Below are 18004 nucleotides of genomic sequence, written 5' to 3'. Positions count from 1 at the left end.
GCATACGGTATAATATTTTTTATTCTATCCACATTCACTGGATATGAGCAATCAATCGCGCGCTCTGATTGGCTACTCTACTACTAGGATATCATCTCATATACCGTGAGTAAGGAAAGACAAAATGGCGGAGCGTGTTGCTGAACCAACCGAGGATGAAATAAAAACTCTACTCAGGGAAAAGAAAAAAGCAACAAACTATGGAATAAAGGTGTCTGATGGTAAGAACGTATCTTTTTTTCCCGCTGGCTTGTTTACATTCTTCATCTTTAAGCATTAAAATTTGTCGAATTTTTTTTAGACTGGTTCAAAAGCTTGAAAATTACATCACTGAAATGTCCAAGGAAGAAGTAAGTAAATGTCTAAGGAAGAATTAAATAAATGTCTAAAGCTGTTCTATACCTCGGCATGACAGCAAGACGGCACTTTGTACAAAAACAACAACAACAACCCTAAAGTCAATTCATGCAGCCATCGATAGGTTTTTAAGAAGTCCGCCTATGCGGAAATTATTTTGTTGGACGTTTCGTATAAAGTTTTTGTTTATCAAATTTGCAAAAAATAAAAATAAAAATGCTCTTTTTCTTAAAATCCAGTGAATGTGGATAGAATAAAACAATTATTCCACTCAATCTTGTCATACATGGATTATAGTCAAGTCGGTGCTACGTGCCTCGTCGGCTATCAGCTCATGTACGACTCGATTTTGTGGAATAACTGTTAAGTATAATATTTGTTCTCAATGTCTGTTCAACATATAATTAGCCAGTTTCTTAAAGTTAAATCCAAATCAAGCTCACAAATTAACTAAACCCTGGATAAAGGAACATGCAAAAATGAGCAGAAAACTAAAAACTTTTTTTTTTTTTGGGTGGGTGTCAATAACCCATGTCAAGAAGGCTGCTCATTTGGTTTCAATAAAGTAATAAATGGCCAGCATGAATGGCAAAGCCCTCCCTCTTTGGCCCTGGTTTATCACTGGGAACCTCAATGAGTCTCTCCAAATGCCAACAAATCAAGGAGAGAGGAAAAAAGACATTCATTTTCAAAGGGAGCGTCACAACTCATTTATCCTCTGAAACCTCTACCTGCATCCTGCACATACTGTTTTCATTAGTGGAACCAATTTATGGCCTCACCCTGCTGCTGTCCCGCAACTCCAGTCTCGGGGCATTGGTGGAGGCCCCATTCCCATCAGCACGCTAACAAAATTCCATTCTTCAAAGCTGAACCATTCTTTAAATGTGTTTAAAAAAAAATTACAAAGTGTCAAATCTATCACTACTTTGCGTTTGCTTATGGAGTTTCTTTCTTAACTTTATTAATAGTCACTGTGGTAGAGAAATGGGAAATGGTTAGGAGAAATGCATGGAATAAATATTGCAAATTCCCAGGGTTAGGAAATATGACTGTTATAAAAATGCATTGCACAGCTTACTGTTCATAAAGATCTAGTAAAAAGTGCTGAGGATAGGCCTAATTCATGTCCAAGGAAATCAGGATGCATAAAGTTAAAAGAGCGAACAGGCCTGTGTAAGTAGGGTTTAGTACGCTGAAAGATCTATACATTCAGTTTCCATCAGCTCAATCTGGGCCATATGTGAAAAGTGCTACATGAGGCACAAGGAGGCTTTCAAAAGCTTGCCAATGGGTCATATTTCTCACTGAACTGAAATGACTACATCCACTTCGTTTCCTTCGCCAAATATGTAAAATTTAATACAAGTTACTTAGTAAAAAACTACATGGAATTACACGAAGCCATCAGGCAGTAAATATGCTTATAGGTGTTTTATGTATAATTATAGCTACTAATAAACATGAAAATTACCTGCTTCCTCAAGCATAAAGACACTCTAGTAATAATTGTGGTATTTGGTTTACCACAGTTGGGTTCACCAATGCTTTTAATTGAGATTAAGAAAAATGAGTTACAAACAGGGTCGAAATGATTGTCTTCCGAGGGAATGTATGGTAATATCATGAAGCTGCAGCAAATAGAACTGATTAATTTTAATTAAGTGGTGAGCATAGATGAAAATTTGCTTAGAAATTACTGCGAAACATCACCTGGTATCACTCATGTCAAGGCAGACAAGAAACAGGTTTAGTAATTGGCTACCCTGTCAAAACACACTAAAACACATCCCGAAACCAAATCACGTGTAAACCTGAGCATGATGTGCACCTTCGTGCTCTATTACTGTTCCAAGGTGTGTGGAATTTAGTGTTAATTCATAGAAGCGGACGGAAGAACAGGCAAGGCGGTATGCGACTCATCCTCTCATTTTCCCCAAGGAGCAAAAATGTAATCTAACTGAGCCTTGGGCTTGCAATTCCCCTCTACTGGAGTAGGCTGGATTCATTAAAACGCTGGCTGCTGGCCAACTCTTTTAATATGGGGAGAGGGTTTTTATTGCATGTCAGTAGAAAGTAAATCAAAATGTGTGAATAATATATTTCTAAGAAAACCATTGGCAAGCAACAGAGGTGAAAAGGGAGGAAGGAAAAATTTGTGAATTATAGTTGTCTCTATCCATGCATTACGCCCGCCTTGCCAGATGTTCCGAATGCAATATACAAAGTACTCAAATGGGCATATTTGCTCTCTCTCACTCTTGTTTTTTAAAAATTATTTTTATGCAGGATACCACACTCCTCAACCCACCACAATTCGGCATAATATTCTCAACTTCACATATTTTTTCTTGTATTAATTAAAAAAAAAACAAACAAACAAAAAAAAAAGAAGATTTCCTGACCTGCGATGGCTGTGTTGCCACAATGGTACATCTGCTTCATCCTCTCTTCTGTGTCATTCTGGAAAGGTGCCATGCCCCCCTCACTGTATGCTGCAAATTCTTCCAAGCTATGCCTCCTACTCCGGATGTGAGAACCCTCATCTTGTAAGTGCTGGCCCTTGAATGGGTCCAATGGCTGATCTTGGTTGGCTCGCAGCCGTTCATGTGGTTGCTTAGTGCACATGTTCAGGAAGTTGTTCAGTGGCTCTTCTCGAGGATGTTTACAGTTCTGAGAGTCAGATAAGGACAATGATGAGAGTGTGTCTACTTCAAAGTAGTTCCTGGATGTCTTGGATGAAGTATCCATACTTTGCTGGCTTCTCTGCGTGTCCTTTATCTTAGAAAGAGGCAGGGCTCCACTAAAGAGTCCACCAAGGTTCTCTCTCTGTGGGACTGAGTGCTGGTCCTCCTTATGTTTGTGCTTATGCTTGTGTTTGCGTTTGTGGAGACAGACACTCGCCAAACAGCTGCTTGATGGATGATGAGTGTCACCCATCCTGGGAGAAGACATCTCATGGGGCATGTTCTTCATCCTATGTCTGCTGCCAGCAGAGAGGCTAGACAACCCGCTGGAGTGGAACTTTGGTGGAGGAACCGGAGGCCGCATGAGATGAGTGCCTGAAGATCCAAGTGCATGGGACAGATACAAAGGAGGAGGATACTGCCCATAATACCCCATGTTCATCATACTTGTGGCAAGAGGCATAGCTGTGTAAGGCATTGCGTAGGGTGCATAGTAATTGCCACTGGCTGCTGAGTAGCCAAACCCTTGAATGAAAGGCATCTTTGTTATAGGTTCACTTGATTTGGCTGGCCTGCCACGTCTTCTCTTTGACTTTTCAGAGCTCCTGCGAAGATAGTGTACAGGATCATAGGGGTAGTAGGGCATAGGGTAGTAGTGGTCAAAGTTTAGGCGGAAAATGCTGGGGTAAGAGTTCTCATGGTAAAATTTGTAGCTGCGGTGGGAAATTCGGAAGATCTGGAACTTGCTAATGAGTTCCTCAAGGTCAGCCAGAAACTGAAGATCATCCCTACTTGTTAGACCCTTTCGCTTCCGTCGATGTTTCTGTTTCTTGAGGCTTTCTTGAGCAAGGAAATTTTCCATAGCCACTGATGTTGCATGCTTCTGATAGTGCCCTCTGGTTGTTTTATTTGTAGCTTCCAGCACAGCAGCCTCTGCTGCTTCAAAACCACATAGATCAAAGGAGTATCTTCTACGAGATGCTGGACCTTTCTCAGTCTGATCTGATGTGCTGTTATTGTCAGTACCAATGCCACTATCACTTGGGATTGTCTCTTCACTGTGGGACTCGCTAACTGGAGACAGGGTGACCTCTTTGATGGATGCCACTTCAGACAGATGAGATGGAGAGTTGGCCAAAAGTCTTGGAGGAGAGAGTTTCCAGCTACTACTAAGCAAGCCCTTCTGAGTTTTTGTGGGCAAAGCACTGATAGGTTGTAGATTTGGCATGGTCTTCAGGTCATGCTGGCTGGTTTCTATGGTGGCATGGTGTGCTAGTCCACCTGCTAAGGACTGAGCTGAGAGAGACTGCATGACCCTGGGCGAAGGCATTCTGGTTGTTGATGATGAATTAGAAGGCACTAGAAGGTTCTCAAACTGACTTGAAACAGGCAACAAGTGCTCATCATTGGCTTTGTGCTCATCTTGCTGAGTCTGAAGCTCAGCTTTGGGCTTCCTCCCTCGTTTTTTGCCTATGTAAATAGTTCCACGTTTGCTGACATTGATTTGCTTGCCTAAACGGGCTTCAATTGTCGATGCCACAGTTGACACAGCACTGGAAACCGGAACACTGGATTTCAAGGCCAGGTTACTGGTGTTCGAAGAGGACAGAAGTTCATTCAAAATGCTCTGCATTTTAACCAGTTTCACTTTCTTAGTCGTTTTCTTTTTAAGGACACCAACCTGGCCTGTTCTCTTACATTTCACCTCTGGTAAAGTTGAAGAATTATGTAAGGCCTGTTGCATTATTTTTGACAAATTATGTTTCTTCCTCCTCCTCTTTGAAGTGCTAGGTGAATCCTGGTTGATAGGGCTTACAGGACTGGTTGATGTTCCTTCGTGAATTGTCTCCACAGTAAGTAATGGTTGCTTTTTAGGCCTACCCCGTTTTTTCTTCATGGGGGTGATGACTGTCAGACTGTTTGTGTTGGTGTATAGTGGGCTGGATGGCGTAATGGGGAAAGCAGAAGGTGGCTCTTCAATGGGCAATGCTGGATTAAGGTCTTTGTGGGGAGCAGAGCCCTTAGATTTCAAATAAACCCATCTGCCCTTGAGCTTTGATTGCCACCCATCGGCTTGCTTCTCTGGATCAATCAACGATTGTGATCCCCCAACTTGCTTTTTCTTGTGCCTATTCTCAGAAATTTCTGCAGTTGGCCCTGCTGCATTACTCTCCTCCCCCAGCATTTGTGAATCTAGACCAAATTGCTTTCCTGTACTCAATTCCATTTTGTTTGCTACTTTAGGTTTGGTAGCACCTTGGTCAGCCTTATCTTTCACTTCTAATGTCTGTGTGGTTTGTATGTCTTCCAGAAAGCTGTTATCGTCAGTTAATCTTCTTCTTTTCTTCTTTTTGATTTTAGGTTCATCTGTGTGATGTGGAACACAGGTTGGTATTGTTTTGAAATCACCCTCTGGCCTCTTCATTGATTTTTCTACCTCCTCCCTCAGAGTCTCAGTTTTTTCAGGGTTAAATAGTTTATTCTTTATATTGTCTTGAGCTGTTTTCTCACCCTCTTTGTCAATCTTTTTTGCCCAGGGCAGGTCTCCATTCTGGGTGGTCAGAGTCCTTCTGCCATACTTCCTTTTGATGTTCCCAAAGACTTGCTCAGTCACCTCCTGCAAACCTCTTTCTTTGCTTAGAGAGGAGTGCATCAACATATTTGATTCTGCACTCATTGTTGTATCAGCTGGAGAAGTAGCCTGTGAGTCAGAACCTGGACAAGTCATTTCCGAGGCAAACAGACTTCCAGATGAACCTTCTGTGACCTTTTTAACTTGTGCCTTTGAGAAGGGGGTGTTGACCTCTGACAGAAGGCTCTTGTTATTGAATGTTGTTGATTCTTGTTTTGATTCCGGATCTCTCACTTGGTCCCCTTGGGATGCTGACTCTCTTAATATTGGCTTTGTCCAATCCAGTTGCTGAATGTCAGTTTTGGGCTCATGTTTTGGTCTCAGGTTCTCCCCAAGCACATCCATCATGCTGTTGTCATTTTGAGCCACAACCCTGAAAGGCCTCTCATAGGTCTAAAGAAAAACAAAAAAACAAACAACAATAACAGGAAACATTATTAGTACAATATAACATTTTAATACATTATACATCATAACCTTTTCCAGGTTTGGTTCTAATGACAGACTGCATAACTCATCATTTACATTTATATATCACCAAATTTAGTTGACATCAAATGATGTAATAGTGGCCGAGACAAATTCTGAAGTCATGGATATCAAAACTAAATGTTTTCTGCTTTTAGTGTTATTATACAGAAATATTTACATCTAACTTCCAAAATCAACACCATAATAACTAGTGCATTATTGCCCCCATAACTCCGTTAGTGGGACACACCTAGAGAAAAGCATATACATATTTTGCACTAATGTGCAAACCTTTCAGAGTTTGCGGTTTGGACTGGTAGAAATAAAGTATTGCAAGATCAGCATCCTGATACAACGATATGTTCTGTAAAGCCATCCTGTTTTCAAAGCCAACAGCTACAAGCGGTAAAGAAGTTTAACCACAACTTTGTTTTGCAGCAGGTCAGCTTCCATTTTACTGCAGCTGACATCTAGCAGTCTGTATTGTGGTTACAGATTAGCTTACATCTGGAGTCACATGGGTTTCACAGACGTACAGTGTCCCTTCAAAACATGTTCATACAAACTGTGCATTTTGTGTGTGTGTGTGTTAATTTTGCTAATTTTCCACATACAAAAATTATGGTGCTTGAAAAATAAACATGCAGGCAAAAGTGTGTCTCACTTTCTCCAGCTACAAAAAGTCCCACAAAGAGTCTTTTGTGAAGTGAAAATACACATCATGGGTTAAAATCTTCGGCACAGTCACTTGTGGCACAACTCAGATTACAACACAAGAGTATCATTTAGTATCCTGGAGCCTTGTGTTTAAGTCCTTGCACTGCAAAAATGTTGATAAGCCTGATGCTTGCGAGAGTGGTTATGTAAACAGTTTTAAGAGTTCTTAACCAGGAGAGATGAAATAATTATGTCTTAATATATAGTGCCTTTCACAAGTATTCACCCCCTTGAACTTGGAACAGAAATGGACTTGGGAGTATTAATGTTATTAATTTACAAAAAAAAAAAAAAAAAGACGACAGCAGATACCAACGATGCTGAATCCTTTTGGGAAAAAAAAATCATCCTGGTAACACCACCCCCAAAAGTGAAGCATGATGGTGGTAGCATCATGTTGAACATTACTCTGGCCCCTTTGTTGCTTTTCTGATTGATACCCTCCTTAACTATTCATAAAATTTGGTGGATGGCCTCCTCTAGGTGGAGTTGCAGCTGTGAAATATTTTCTATAAGCAAACAATACTTTTCCAGAACTGTATACCGGACTTGTTTTAATAGCTCATTAGTCTTCATGATGCTGTTTTTTTAGGCGTGATCTCTAAAGCTGCTTTTACATGGACACTTGCGCTGGAACAAGTTGTTCCTGGCACATCTGCCTGTCTAAACACGATTTGTTACGGAACAATTTGACACCGGTGGGCGCAACTTGCTCCAAAACATCTTGTTCTGGGCGTAACTTGTTCCAGCTTACCATTTAAACACAATTGATGGCGAGTAGGAGGGCTTATGTGTGCACAATAGCGTTCATCCTGGTCATTTATTCATCTGGACAAGACTGGCAAAATCAGTGGTCAGTTCTTCTCGAGTGCTTTTTCTTGTCAAACTTCTCCGCCTTTAAACGATGAAGTCAAGCGATTCCCAAACCAATCGCAGTGATAACTGGACTAAAGAAGTTCTTACCCTCATCCAGTTGTGGGGAAATGCAGATAACCATTTGGATTTGGATAAATCGGGCTATAATGAGCCGAATCACCAAACGTTTAAACAGAGAAACGAGCACCGAGAAGACAATAAAGCAATTTAGAAACAAGCTAAAAGACTTTTGCTTCTGATCACCGATTTGCGCATGTGCACTTTTGTGTTTACCTGTCTCACTTCCGGTTTGCCACTGATAGAAAGTGAGTGTGTAAGGACGAAGGAAAGTGGGTGCAACTTTTTCCGGGCGCAACTTGTTCCCACCACCTGTGTTAAACAATGCAGAAAGTCTTTTGCATATGACTTTTGCGTGTGACTTCTGATGCCAACTGACTACGGCGGAACTGAATTAAGGGTTTCGCTATTTTTACAAAAACTGTAAATATTTTAGCTATTGCCCTCCCCCCCACACACTTCAAATTTATAAACCATTTTGTGCAGCTTCATAATCCCAGTTAAATCAATTCCAGTTCCAGATTGCAACTCTAAAAATGGTGGTTGAAGAGCGTGATTATAACCCTGCGAGATAGCATCTTCAAACCAAGATTTTTCAGAATTAAGAAACAGCTGCATCAGCTTCCTTTGACAAGGGCAGCCAACTACAGGCAACTTGGCAACTATTTCTAGAGCAGTAACCCTCTTGCACTATCTGCAACTACTTTCTTTGCCATTCCTCACATTTGCAATCAGCATGCAGTGACTCCTCATCCTCCCTCTCATCAAACGAATACAGGCAGGACCTTTATCTTCCATACGCAGCTGCTGCAATCACACTCGGTTATTATAAACTCGGCATGCTATGGGAAAGTGTCCAAGGATGGCTTGTGTGTATGTGTGTTTCATGAGTCATCGTTCAGTCTAATCTTCTCCGATATCATTCAATCAGTAGCTTTTAATTAAAGCAGAGCATGCATTAATGGTGCTTCACCCCTCTGCCAGCCATGTTCTTTTTATTTTCCCCATCTGTGAGAAACTGCATCAGCTTTCAGATTCTTAATCCTGTAATCCTGGGAGGAATTTGCAAGCTCCCCGGCCCACAGGATACAGTCTCGGCTGCAGCATGCCAAGTCTCTTGGCTGCCCTTTAATTTGCCTAAATGGCATTATATTCCTCCCACCTAACATTTCCACAGCAATATCAGTAGGATTGCATAACATCTACATTGAGGATGTCAGGCCTATTATTCAAACTCCATTAAAATCGCATCAGCGTGAGGAGAGTGACATGAGATGAAGAACAGCAGATTTCTTAAAGCCCTTTCCCAGTCATTCTTATTATCTGATGATGATTTCCCTTTTCCTCTTACTGACAATATCCTTTTCACTCATAATCTGACACTGCAGTGACAAAGTCCCTACCAAAAAGAAAGCATGTCAGATGGGAAATAAATAATACAATTAAGAACATGGCTCTCACAGACTAGTAGACTGGAAAATTAGAAATACAAAACCATTCCCCCCCCAAAAAAAAATAATAATAATAATTTCATACATATTTTCTATTGTCTTTTGAGATGCTGGATCCGGCTTTGGACGGTGTTGAGCCTGTGCATTCACACATGTTCGGTCAGATATGTTGACACCAAGAGTCTCCCCAGTCAATAAAGTACAGTCATACATGACTTACGTGTTCTCTAAAGAGGACCTCCTATCTGTAGCAGACAGAAAAGTCGTTCTGGCAGGGCCATTGGGTGGTTTGGCTCAATGTGCTCCAAAATTGTAGCGGCCCTCTGCTTCTCTCTAACCCCATCTCTGGGAGACGAGTCAGACGCAGAGCGCATAGACAGAGACAAGGTGGCTGAGATTACAGTCGTTCTCAATGTAATAAGCTACATTTGGCATGCTGTTGCTGCTTTCCTTACCCCCTCCCGTTTCTTGTCAGTTTTTGTTGTTCACTTTATTCACCCCTCCTTCCCCTGTCCAGCCAAAGAAGCTGGCCAAAGCCTCATTGGCCTCCTGTGTGTTTGGTTACCAAGGAATACCATGAGTCAGAGCCACCCAAAATAGCCAGAAACGTACTGAGCCAATCATCACAGCCCTCCCCAACTGATAGTCATGCCAAAATTGCTCTGCCTCTGCTTAAATCCTATCCAGGAGAAGCACTGTCTTTTTGTGTTTCAAGCCGACAGTCAAGCAGTCAACAAGTCTGCTTTCATAACACAACATCCCCGGCCAAGTTCTGACTTTTTCCAAATACACATGGAGACAATACAAAAAACGGGGGGGAAAAGATGCTCAGAGGTGTTCAAGATAAAACAGGCACTGGATTGTGAGGGTTCATTTGACATTAAGGTGAATTTCACACTTTCCCCCCCAAATACACATGGAGGCAATACAAAAAACGGGAAAAAATGCTCAGAGGTGTTCATGATAAAGCAGACACTGGATTGTGAGGGTTCATTAAGGTGAATTTCGGACTTTTTCCCCCAAATACACATGGAGTCCATTTGGAATAGACAGTTATTTACAGTGTAACAAAGCCAGTTTACAAATTGTTTACAGGAGGATTCTCCTGTAAACGTGTCAGTGTTTAAACTAAATTTATCATCATTATTAATTTATGATGATACGAATCTGCATTTCGTTGCCTTGTACGTGTGACATGTGCAATGACAATAAAGTTGAATCTAATCTAATCTAATCTCCGAGCTTTTGTTTTATTCTTCTGTTGCATTTTTCACTTTCCCTTTTTGCCACATTTTTTCCCCAAGAAGACTTTTTGTTAGTTTTTTTTTTTTTGTCTAAAGATAGCAAATGGAAGCAATCCATGTCAGATCCGCCTAAAATCAATCAGAAAACTTCAACTAAGGTATGCCTAATATTCTACACGGCAAACATTGTGTCAAGCGCAAGATGTTTAGTCATACTTCTTCCATCATTAGTCATAGGTTTATTTGTGGTAAGTGTATATTATTTAGCTTTCTGATGGAGAAGATTACAGCAAGCATTGTGAACAAGTAACTCTGGGTGGCCTTTTGGTTACATCATAGGCAGCAGTAAACGTCCTTGGTGTGATTATTGACTCCAGTCTCATCTCATCTCATCTCATCTCATTATCTCTAGCCGCTTTATCCTGTTCTACAGGGTCGCAGGCAAGCTGGAGCCTATCCCAGCTGACTACGGGCGAAAGGCGGGGTACACCCTGGACAAGTCGCCAGGTCGTCACAGGGCTGACACATAGACACAGACAACCATTCACACTCACATTCACACCTACGCTCAATTTAGAGTCACCAGTTAACCTAACCTGCATGTCTTTGGACTGTGGGGGAAACCGGAGCACCCGGAGGAAACCCACGCGGACACGGGGAGAACATGCAAACTCCACACAGAAAGGCCCTCGCCGGCCACGGGGCTCGAACCCGGACCTTCTTGCTGTGAGGCGACAGCGCTAACCACTACACCACCGTGCCACCGACTCCAGTCTCATGTAGATAATATAACTAGGATATTATTCATTTATGAGAAATATAATGCCACGACAAGATGCAGAAAAAAAATACTTCATGTTTTTGTCGGGGCGGCACGGTGGTGTAGTGGTTAGCGCTGTCGCCTCACAGCAAGAAGGTCTGGGTTCGAGCCCCGTGGCCGGCGAGGGCCTTTTTGTGCGGAGTTTGCATGTTCTCCCCGTGTCCGCGTGGGTTTGCTCCGGGTGCTCCGGTTTCCTCCACAGTCCAAAGACATGCAGGTTAGGTTAACTGGTGACTCTAAATTGAGCGTAGGTGTGAATGTGAGTGTGAATGGTTGTCTGTGTCTATGTGTCAGCCCTGTGATGACCTGGCGACTTGTCCAGGGTGTACCCCGCCTTTCGCCCGTAGTCAGCTGGGATAGGCTCCAGCTTGCCTGCGACCCTGTAGAACAGGATAAAGCGGCTACAGATAATGAGATGAGTTGAGATGCTTTGTCACCTCCAGCTTAGGCTATTGTAATGCTTGATGTATGGATGTTCCAGTAGTTGCATAAACAAGCTCAAGTGAGTTCAGAATGCAGCAGCCAGTGTCCTTAGTAGAAAAGAAGATTTGACCAAATCACCCCATCTTATTTAAACTGGCTCCTGGTAAAATACCTCACTGATTATAAAATACTAATGGCCAATAAAGGACTCGCACCACAGCACCAGAGTGAATGTTTAGTGTTTTATGATCTGCCACACCTGCTTCAATCAGAAGGTGCAGGCTTTTTGTTGGTAACTAGAATAACAAAGACTTCAGCAGGAGCCAGAACCTTTACTCATAAAGCCAGTTATGGAACAGCCTTCCAGTTAGTGTTTGGGATTCAGACACAACCTCAGTCTTTAAGTCTAGGCCGATGACATATTTGTTTAGTCAAGCATTTTGTTCATAATTTTGCTCTTAGGTAAAGGCACAGATCTGGAGTGTTCATGGGCATAGAGTTTTTGGTAAACTGGGATGTTCGGATGCTGTCATTCCCCTTCCATTCTCACGCATACCCCTTTTCGACCAACAGGGAACGGATTCCGTCCTGATTTGCGCACCAATTTTTGAACCGTTCAGAGCATTTCGACCAAAAATAAATGGGTTAAGAACACAAAAAGTTGGTTGCCAGCTGGAACTAAAATATAGCTGGTTTTTCCAGCGCAAAACCGAGAGGAAGCGGAGCAGAGCAATGGACAAGGATACATTTTCCGAAAAAGTGGACTGAAAACAAATATGTGCAATAACAGAACAGAATCTCACAGGTAAGCAATGCACTCCGCCATCTTGCTACTACTGTTTATTCCCGTTGTGAATTGTGCAACACCCTCCATTCATTACGCATCTTTGATTGCAATGGTTCTGTTCAGACCAGGTGAAAACTTGGGGCGGATTGCTAGCTGGCACCAAGGTTCAAAGAATCTTGAACGGAGCTGGTTCAAGAACCCATTCCCTGTTGGTCAAAAAGGGGTATCAGATTTGTTGACAGTGGAGTGGCTGATTGCTTAATGTTCCCAGAGCTGCCCTCATGCCTGTGTTACTTTCTGGCTCTCCCTGTTAGTTATGCTGTCATAGCTAGTCACTGCTAGCACTCTGTGCACAGTGTACATCCTCTTAATGCTCTACAGAATAAGAGCATGCATAACACTCTGTCTTCTGTCTGTCTGTCTCGCTACAAATTTTACCCCTGCTGCCTGATGAGATACCTGCCTTCCAGCCATGCCTGGCCCATTCTGATACTCTACTTCTCCTTGGAGCTTCCTTAGCATGAGAATTATTTGCTGCTGCTAAGAACGGCCCACCATGGATAGCCTAATGTTTGCTGTGAGGTTCCTGTGGATCATACCACATGGATACACTAAATGATCGTGATGATTGTGGATGTTCTCACTTGGGCAGCTTAATGATTGCATGAATGCACATGCTCAAAACTACAGTGAAATCTCATTTATTATAGAATGGAAAAGACCACCTGGATATTATACAGGGTGTCAGGAAGTCAGGAACCAATTGGAATATGTTAAGCAAATATGTCAATCCAAATATGCTCAGCGAAACCCACAAAAACATGATAAAGCAGCGGAGAAAATTCATACAGCATAAAAGAGAACATATGTTGTAAATAATAAATACAAAATGTGTATTTTTACTCCCGTTGGTTCTTGACTTTTCCGATACCCTGTCCATTTAAAGCTAAAACGCTATTGAAATCAACAATGATCCTGATGATTAGACTGAAAAATCACAATTAGCACTGCTTGAGAAAAAAAAAAATAGGTACCCTATGGGTCCATGTAGCTACTGCTTATAAATAAAATAGTTTTCTGATCCCATGTCCATACAGTAAATATAGCGTATATATTTATTCTATGAGGCAGTAGCCACAAAAATGAAGCGTAATCTAAAAGTGAACAATTTTTTTAAAAAATCACAGAAGTAAAATATACCAAGTGTCTGTGCTTTATATTATTCTACTCTTACCTCTTACAGTTTTCGAAACTGAAACCTCCAAACCGAGGCTGACATACACACGCTGTCACCATGACCAAAACTCTTATTTCCTGGAAAAGGCCCGGCGCTAGAGCTCAGTGGTCTCTTTCTGACAATTTCCTGTAACAACTCAGAAGCGCGTCACATCGACAATCACACATGGGACCACTGGCCGAAGAAGGCGAGGAAAGGGGGACAACCTGGAGTATATTTTAAAATACGAACGCACTTTCCCTCTGTAATAAGCATAAACATGTCTGAAAGCGATTTCTTTAGTCTAGTCCATTTATATTGAATGGTGAACCGAATTGTATACACTCACTGGCCATTTTAATAGGAACACCTGTATGCGTATGCGCTATTGTTACACTCATTCTTACAACACGATGACATAGTGGCTCCTGACTCTATGAGGCAGTAGACACAAAAGGTATACAACTTTAGAACAGTAATTATTGAAATTCTCACTATCCAGTGTCACTCAGAGGATGGGCTTCCATTTGAGTCTGGTTCCTCTTCATGTCGTCAAGATTTTCTTTGCCACTGTCAGCTCTGGCTTGCTCATTAGGAATAAATCTAAATATATATATAGCTATTTAACAGTTATTCCACAAAATCAAGTCGTACTTGAGCTGACAGCCGACGAGGCGCATAGCACCGAGTTGTCTATAAGCCATGTACGATGAGATTGAGTGGAATAACTGTTTTATTCTTTCCACATTCACTGGATTTTGAGAAACAGAGCATTTTTATTTTTTGCAAATTCAATAAATAAAAACTTTATACAAAATATCCGACAAAATTATTTCTGCTTAGAATGTAAGCAAACCGCTGAAATGACGGGAGCAATTTGTGAAAAATGCTATTGATGTTCTTGCCATCAATACTTTCATTCCATATTTTGTTGCTTTTTTTGTATTTTTTGGGATTTTGCTTTCGAGTAGAGCTTTTATTTCGTCCTCGGTTGGTTCAGTAACACGGTCTGCCATTTTCTTCTTCTTCTTTAGGGTTTTTGGCGGTTTGGCGCCACAAACTGGGCTGGAGTGTGGAACAGGAGATATTGGGGGGCGAGAAAAAAACTCTCTTCTTTTAGATATTTCTGTTTCTTTTAAATACTTAATAGTGATATATCTGACTTGATGCACTCCGTCATTTTGTTTTCCTCTACTCATGATATAGGAGCTGATATCCTAGTAGAGCAGCCAATCAGAGCGTGCAATTACTCATATCCAGTGAATGTGGATAGAATAAATCTGGATCTCTGTAAAGCTGCTTTGTGACAATGTCTATTGTTAAAAGCACTAAGTAAAAATCAATTGAATTGAATTGAATTGAATTAACAAAGCTCATACTTGCCAATCCCCTGACAATGAAAAGCAGTAGATCAGATTGCATGACGCAATCACACCCTTGTAGGAGGGTCCAGGGCATGCCCCATCTCCCAGAAAATTTTTTGGGAAAAAAAAAAAAAACGGTGTAAAATGGTGCATTCTCCTGCATTCTGAGTGACATATTTGAAGAAATTTGATTGAGAAATCGGACTGATATACATCACAAAATGCATGTTTCTCACCTTGCTTCATTGCTTTGATGCTGGATGATCCAATGACCAAGTCGCCTTGAACTTGTTGTCATAGTGAATCTTTTTTCCCCTTCAGAGTTTTCATTATTTGGTTTTTACACATACTTGCACTATTTGTTGTAATATGTGAGCTCACTGCCGATTGGCTAGAACCATAACAAGAGCCAGTGGAATGGTGCAATACAAATAGAGCGATGCAATTTAGATTGGGCGGCACGGTGGTGTAGTGGTTAGCACTGTCGCCTCACAGCAAGAAGGTGCTGGGTTCGAGCTCAGCGGCCGGCAGGGGGAGTTTGCATGTTCTCCCCGTGTCAGCGTGGGTTTCCTCCGGTTTCTCCAAAGGTTAGGTTAACGTGGGGCAACCTTGGGCTGAAGTGTCCTTGAGCAAGGTACTTAACCCCTGTCTGCTCCCTGGGCGCTGTAGTGTGGCTGCCCACTGCTTGCTCTGGGTGTGTGTGCGTGCGCGTGTTCACTGCTTCAGATGGGTTAAATGCAAAGGGTGAATCTCACCGTGCTTGAAGTGTGCATGTGACAAATAAAGGTTTCTTCTTCAACATCATTATCGCGCCGTTTCATTGGCTCTCAGCTTCACTTAACATGGCTATTTGATGCTATATACACTTGTGCTGAAAATAGCTGAAGCGAGATCAGAAAAGCGAATCCAACAGCGTCGTTGATTTATTTTGTAATACAGTATTTTTCGAACTAAAATCGGTAGGCGGTATTTACTTGTCAAAATTGGTCAAGTACCGCGTAAGTCGGTAGAGTTGCCACGTCTGAAAAATGCATGTGCTAAAGCACTGATCAAAGTACACAGACTGGCTTCATGTGCCTGTGGTATCTGTAGAACCAAAAACAAGCTCCAATGTCCAAGGCTTTGTCTCAGAATAACTTGAAGAAGCAGAGCTAATTGCTCAAGTTACAGCATTTGTAAGGCAGTGTCTGGTAACATTTCGAGAGCGTGCTCTGCTGAAAGCCAGTGCTGACTTGTTCGATAGCCCTTACACTTCAGCAGCCCTGTCGCCTTCAGTAACACACACCTGGATAGGATGTCACTCACCTGATCTGGAAATGCTCTCTCCAATTACCTGAGGCATTTGTTTGAAACCATTTGGAGCCTGTGGACAAAATGCCAATCAATTTCAACAGTGAGGATCAATGTGGCAATGACCCAATTGTGATCTCTAGAGACACAGATCCAAGCTGCATCTCCTGCATTATAAGTCATTTCATTATAAACTTACGACTGTTTAATTCATAGGGTATGCTCAGCAGCTGAAATACAGTTGTTGTTTTTTGCAGATCTTAGCCTATTTGAGCAGAAATTATTTTCAGAAGTCACATAGTCAAAAACAAGCTGACTTCAAGCTTGTATGTGGTTTCAAATGTAATTAAAATGAGATTTCATAGTTTAGAATACACGTGCATAGCCCTGTGTAAAAACTAATCGGTGAAAGAACTAGTGTTCGAATATTCATCCATCCATCCATAGTGCTTATCCATTGAGGGTTGCAGGTGAACTGTCATCAATCCCAGCTGACATTGAAGAAGAAGAAGCCTTTGTCACATGTACACTCAAGCACAGACTTAAGCACAGTGAAATCCCTCCTCTGCATTTAACCCATCTGAAGCAGTGAACACACACACACATGCACACACAAGTGAGCAATGAGCACATACTCATACCCAGAGCAGTGCTCAGCTATGCTACAGCACCCGGAGAACAGTTGTGGGTTAGATGCCTTGCTCAAAGGCACTTCAGCCCAACCTCATGCCACGGCTGCCCCGTGTTAACCTCACCGCATGTCTTCGAACTGTGGGGCAGAATGGAGCACCCAGAGGAAACCCATACAGACACGGGAAGAACATGCAAACTCCACACAGAAAGGTTCGAACCCAGAACCTTCTTGCTGCCAGGCGACAGTCCTAACCACTGCACTTGGGGTGAGATATGGAGTACAACCTGGACAGGTCGCCAATCTGTCGCAAGGCAGAGAGACAGACAGACAGACATTCACAGTCACATTGAGTAGCCAGTTGACCTAATCTGCATGTCATTGGATGGTAGGAGGAAACCGGAGCATCCGGAAGAAACCCATGCACAGGGAGAACATGTAAACAACACACAGAAAGGCCCCTGTTGCCCGGTAGGTCCGACCCAGAACCTGCTTGCTATGAGGCGACAGTGTTGCACCACTGTGCCGCCCATGCTGAAATATTATTTCGAACATTCTATGTGTATATATTCAAGAACAAAAAAAAAAAAAAAGTTCAAGATACAATCATTTTTATACGTTTCACCGTCTCACACTACTCCGCCTTCATACATCTCTGTCCGTACTACAATATGTGGAAACATGAGCAAATGTGACAAGACAAATTGGATTTTGTAAATTGTACAGCGCAATAAACACTCAGATTTAAGCGCAGTTAAATAATCTAACTGCACTTTATCTTGTTGATAAATGCCCAATATCCTCACTTACAGTATTTGCACATATATTTCAATCTCATATGCTGCTTTATATGGACATGCTGGACGCAGAATAACTTAAACAGCTTTAGTAATGTTCAGCAACTAACCACATACATCATGTGAGACTCTGATGTTTTACCGCATATATAAAATGTCTTTCTCTTCACAGCCACCATCTAGT

The 18004-nt window shown here is 41.9% G+C and overlaps 1 protein-coding gene across 3 annotated transcripts in view; it reads right to left on the bottom strand.

Moving 5' to 3' along the window:
* Positions 1-18004, bottom strand: part of setbp1 (SET binding protein 1) — a 106400-nt gene that overhangs the window by 6587 nt on the left and 81809 nt on the right. For all 3 annotated transcript variants that reach the window (XM_060906995.1, XM_060906996.1, XM_060906997.1), the window contains exon 3: positions 2763-6069. In XM_060906995.1, coding sequence (XP_060762978.1) covers positions 2763-6069 — 3307 coding nt within the window. The remainder of the gene's footprint in view (positions 1-2762; positions 6070-18004) is intronic.

This window comes from Neoarius graeffei, chromosome 24, assembly GCF_027579695.1.
Source record: "Neoarius graeffei isolate fNeoGra1 chromosome 24, fNeoGra1.pri, whole genome shotgun sequence".
NCBI lineage: Eukaryota > Metazoa > Chordata > Actinopteri > Siluriformes > Ariidae > Neoarius > Neoarius graeffei.
This window is presented reverse-complemented; position numbering and strand designations above follow the sequence as displayed.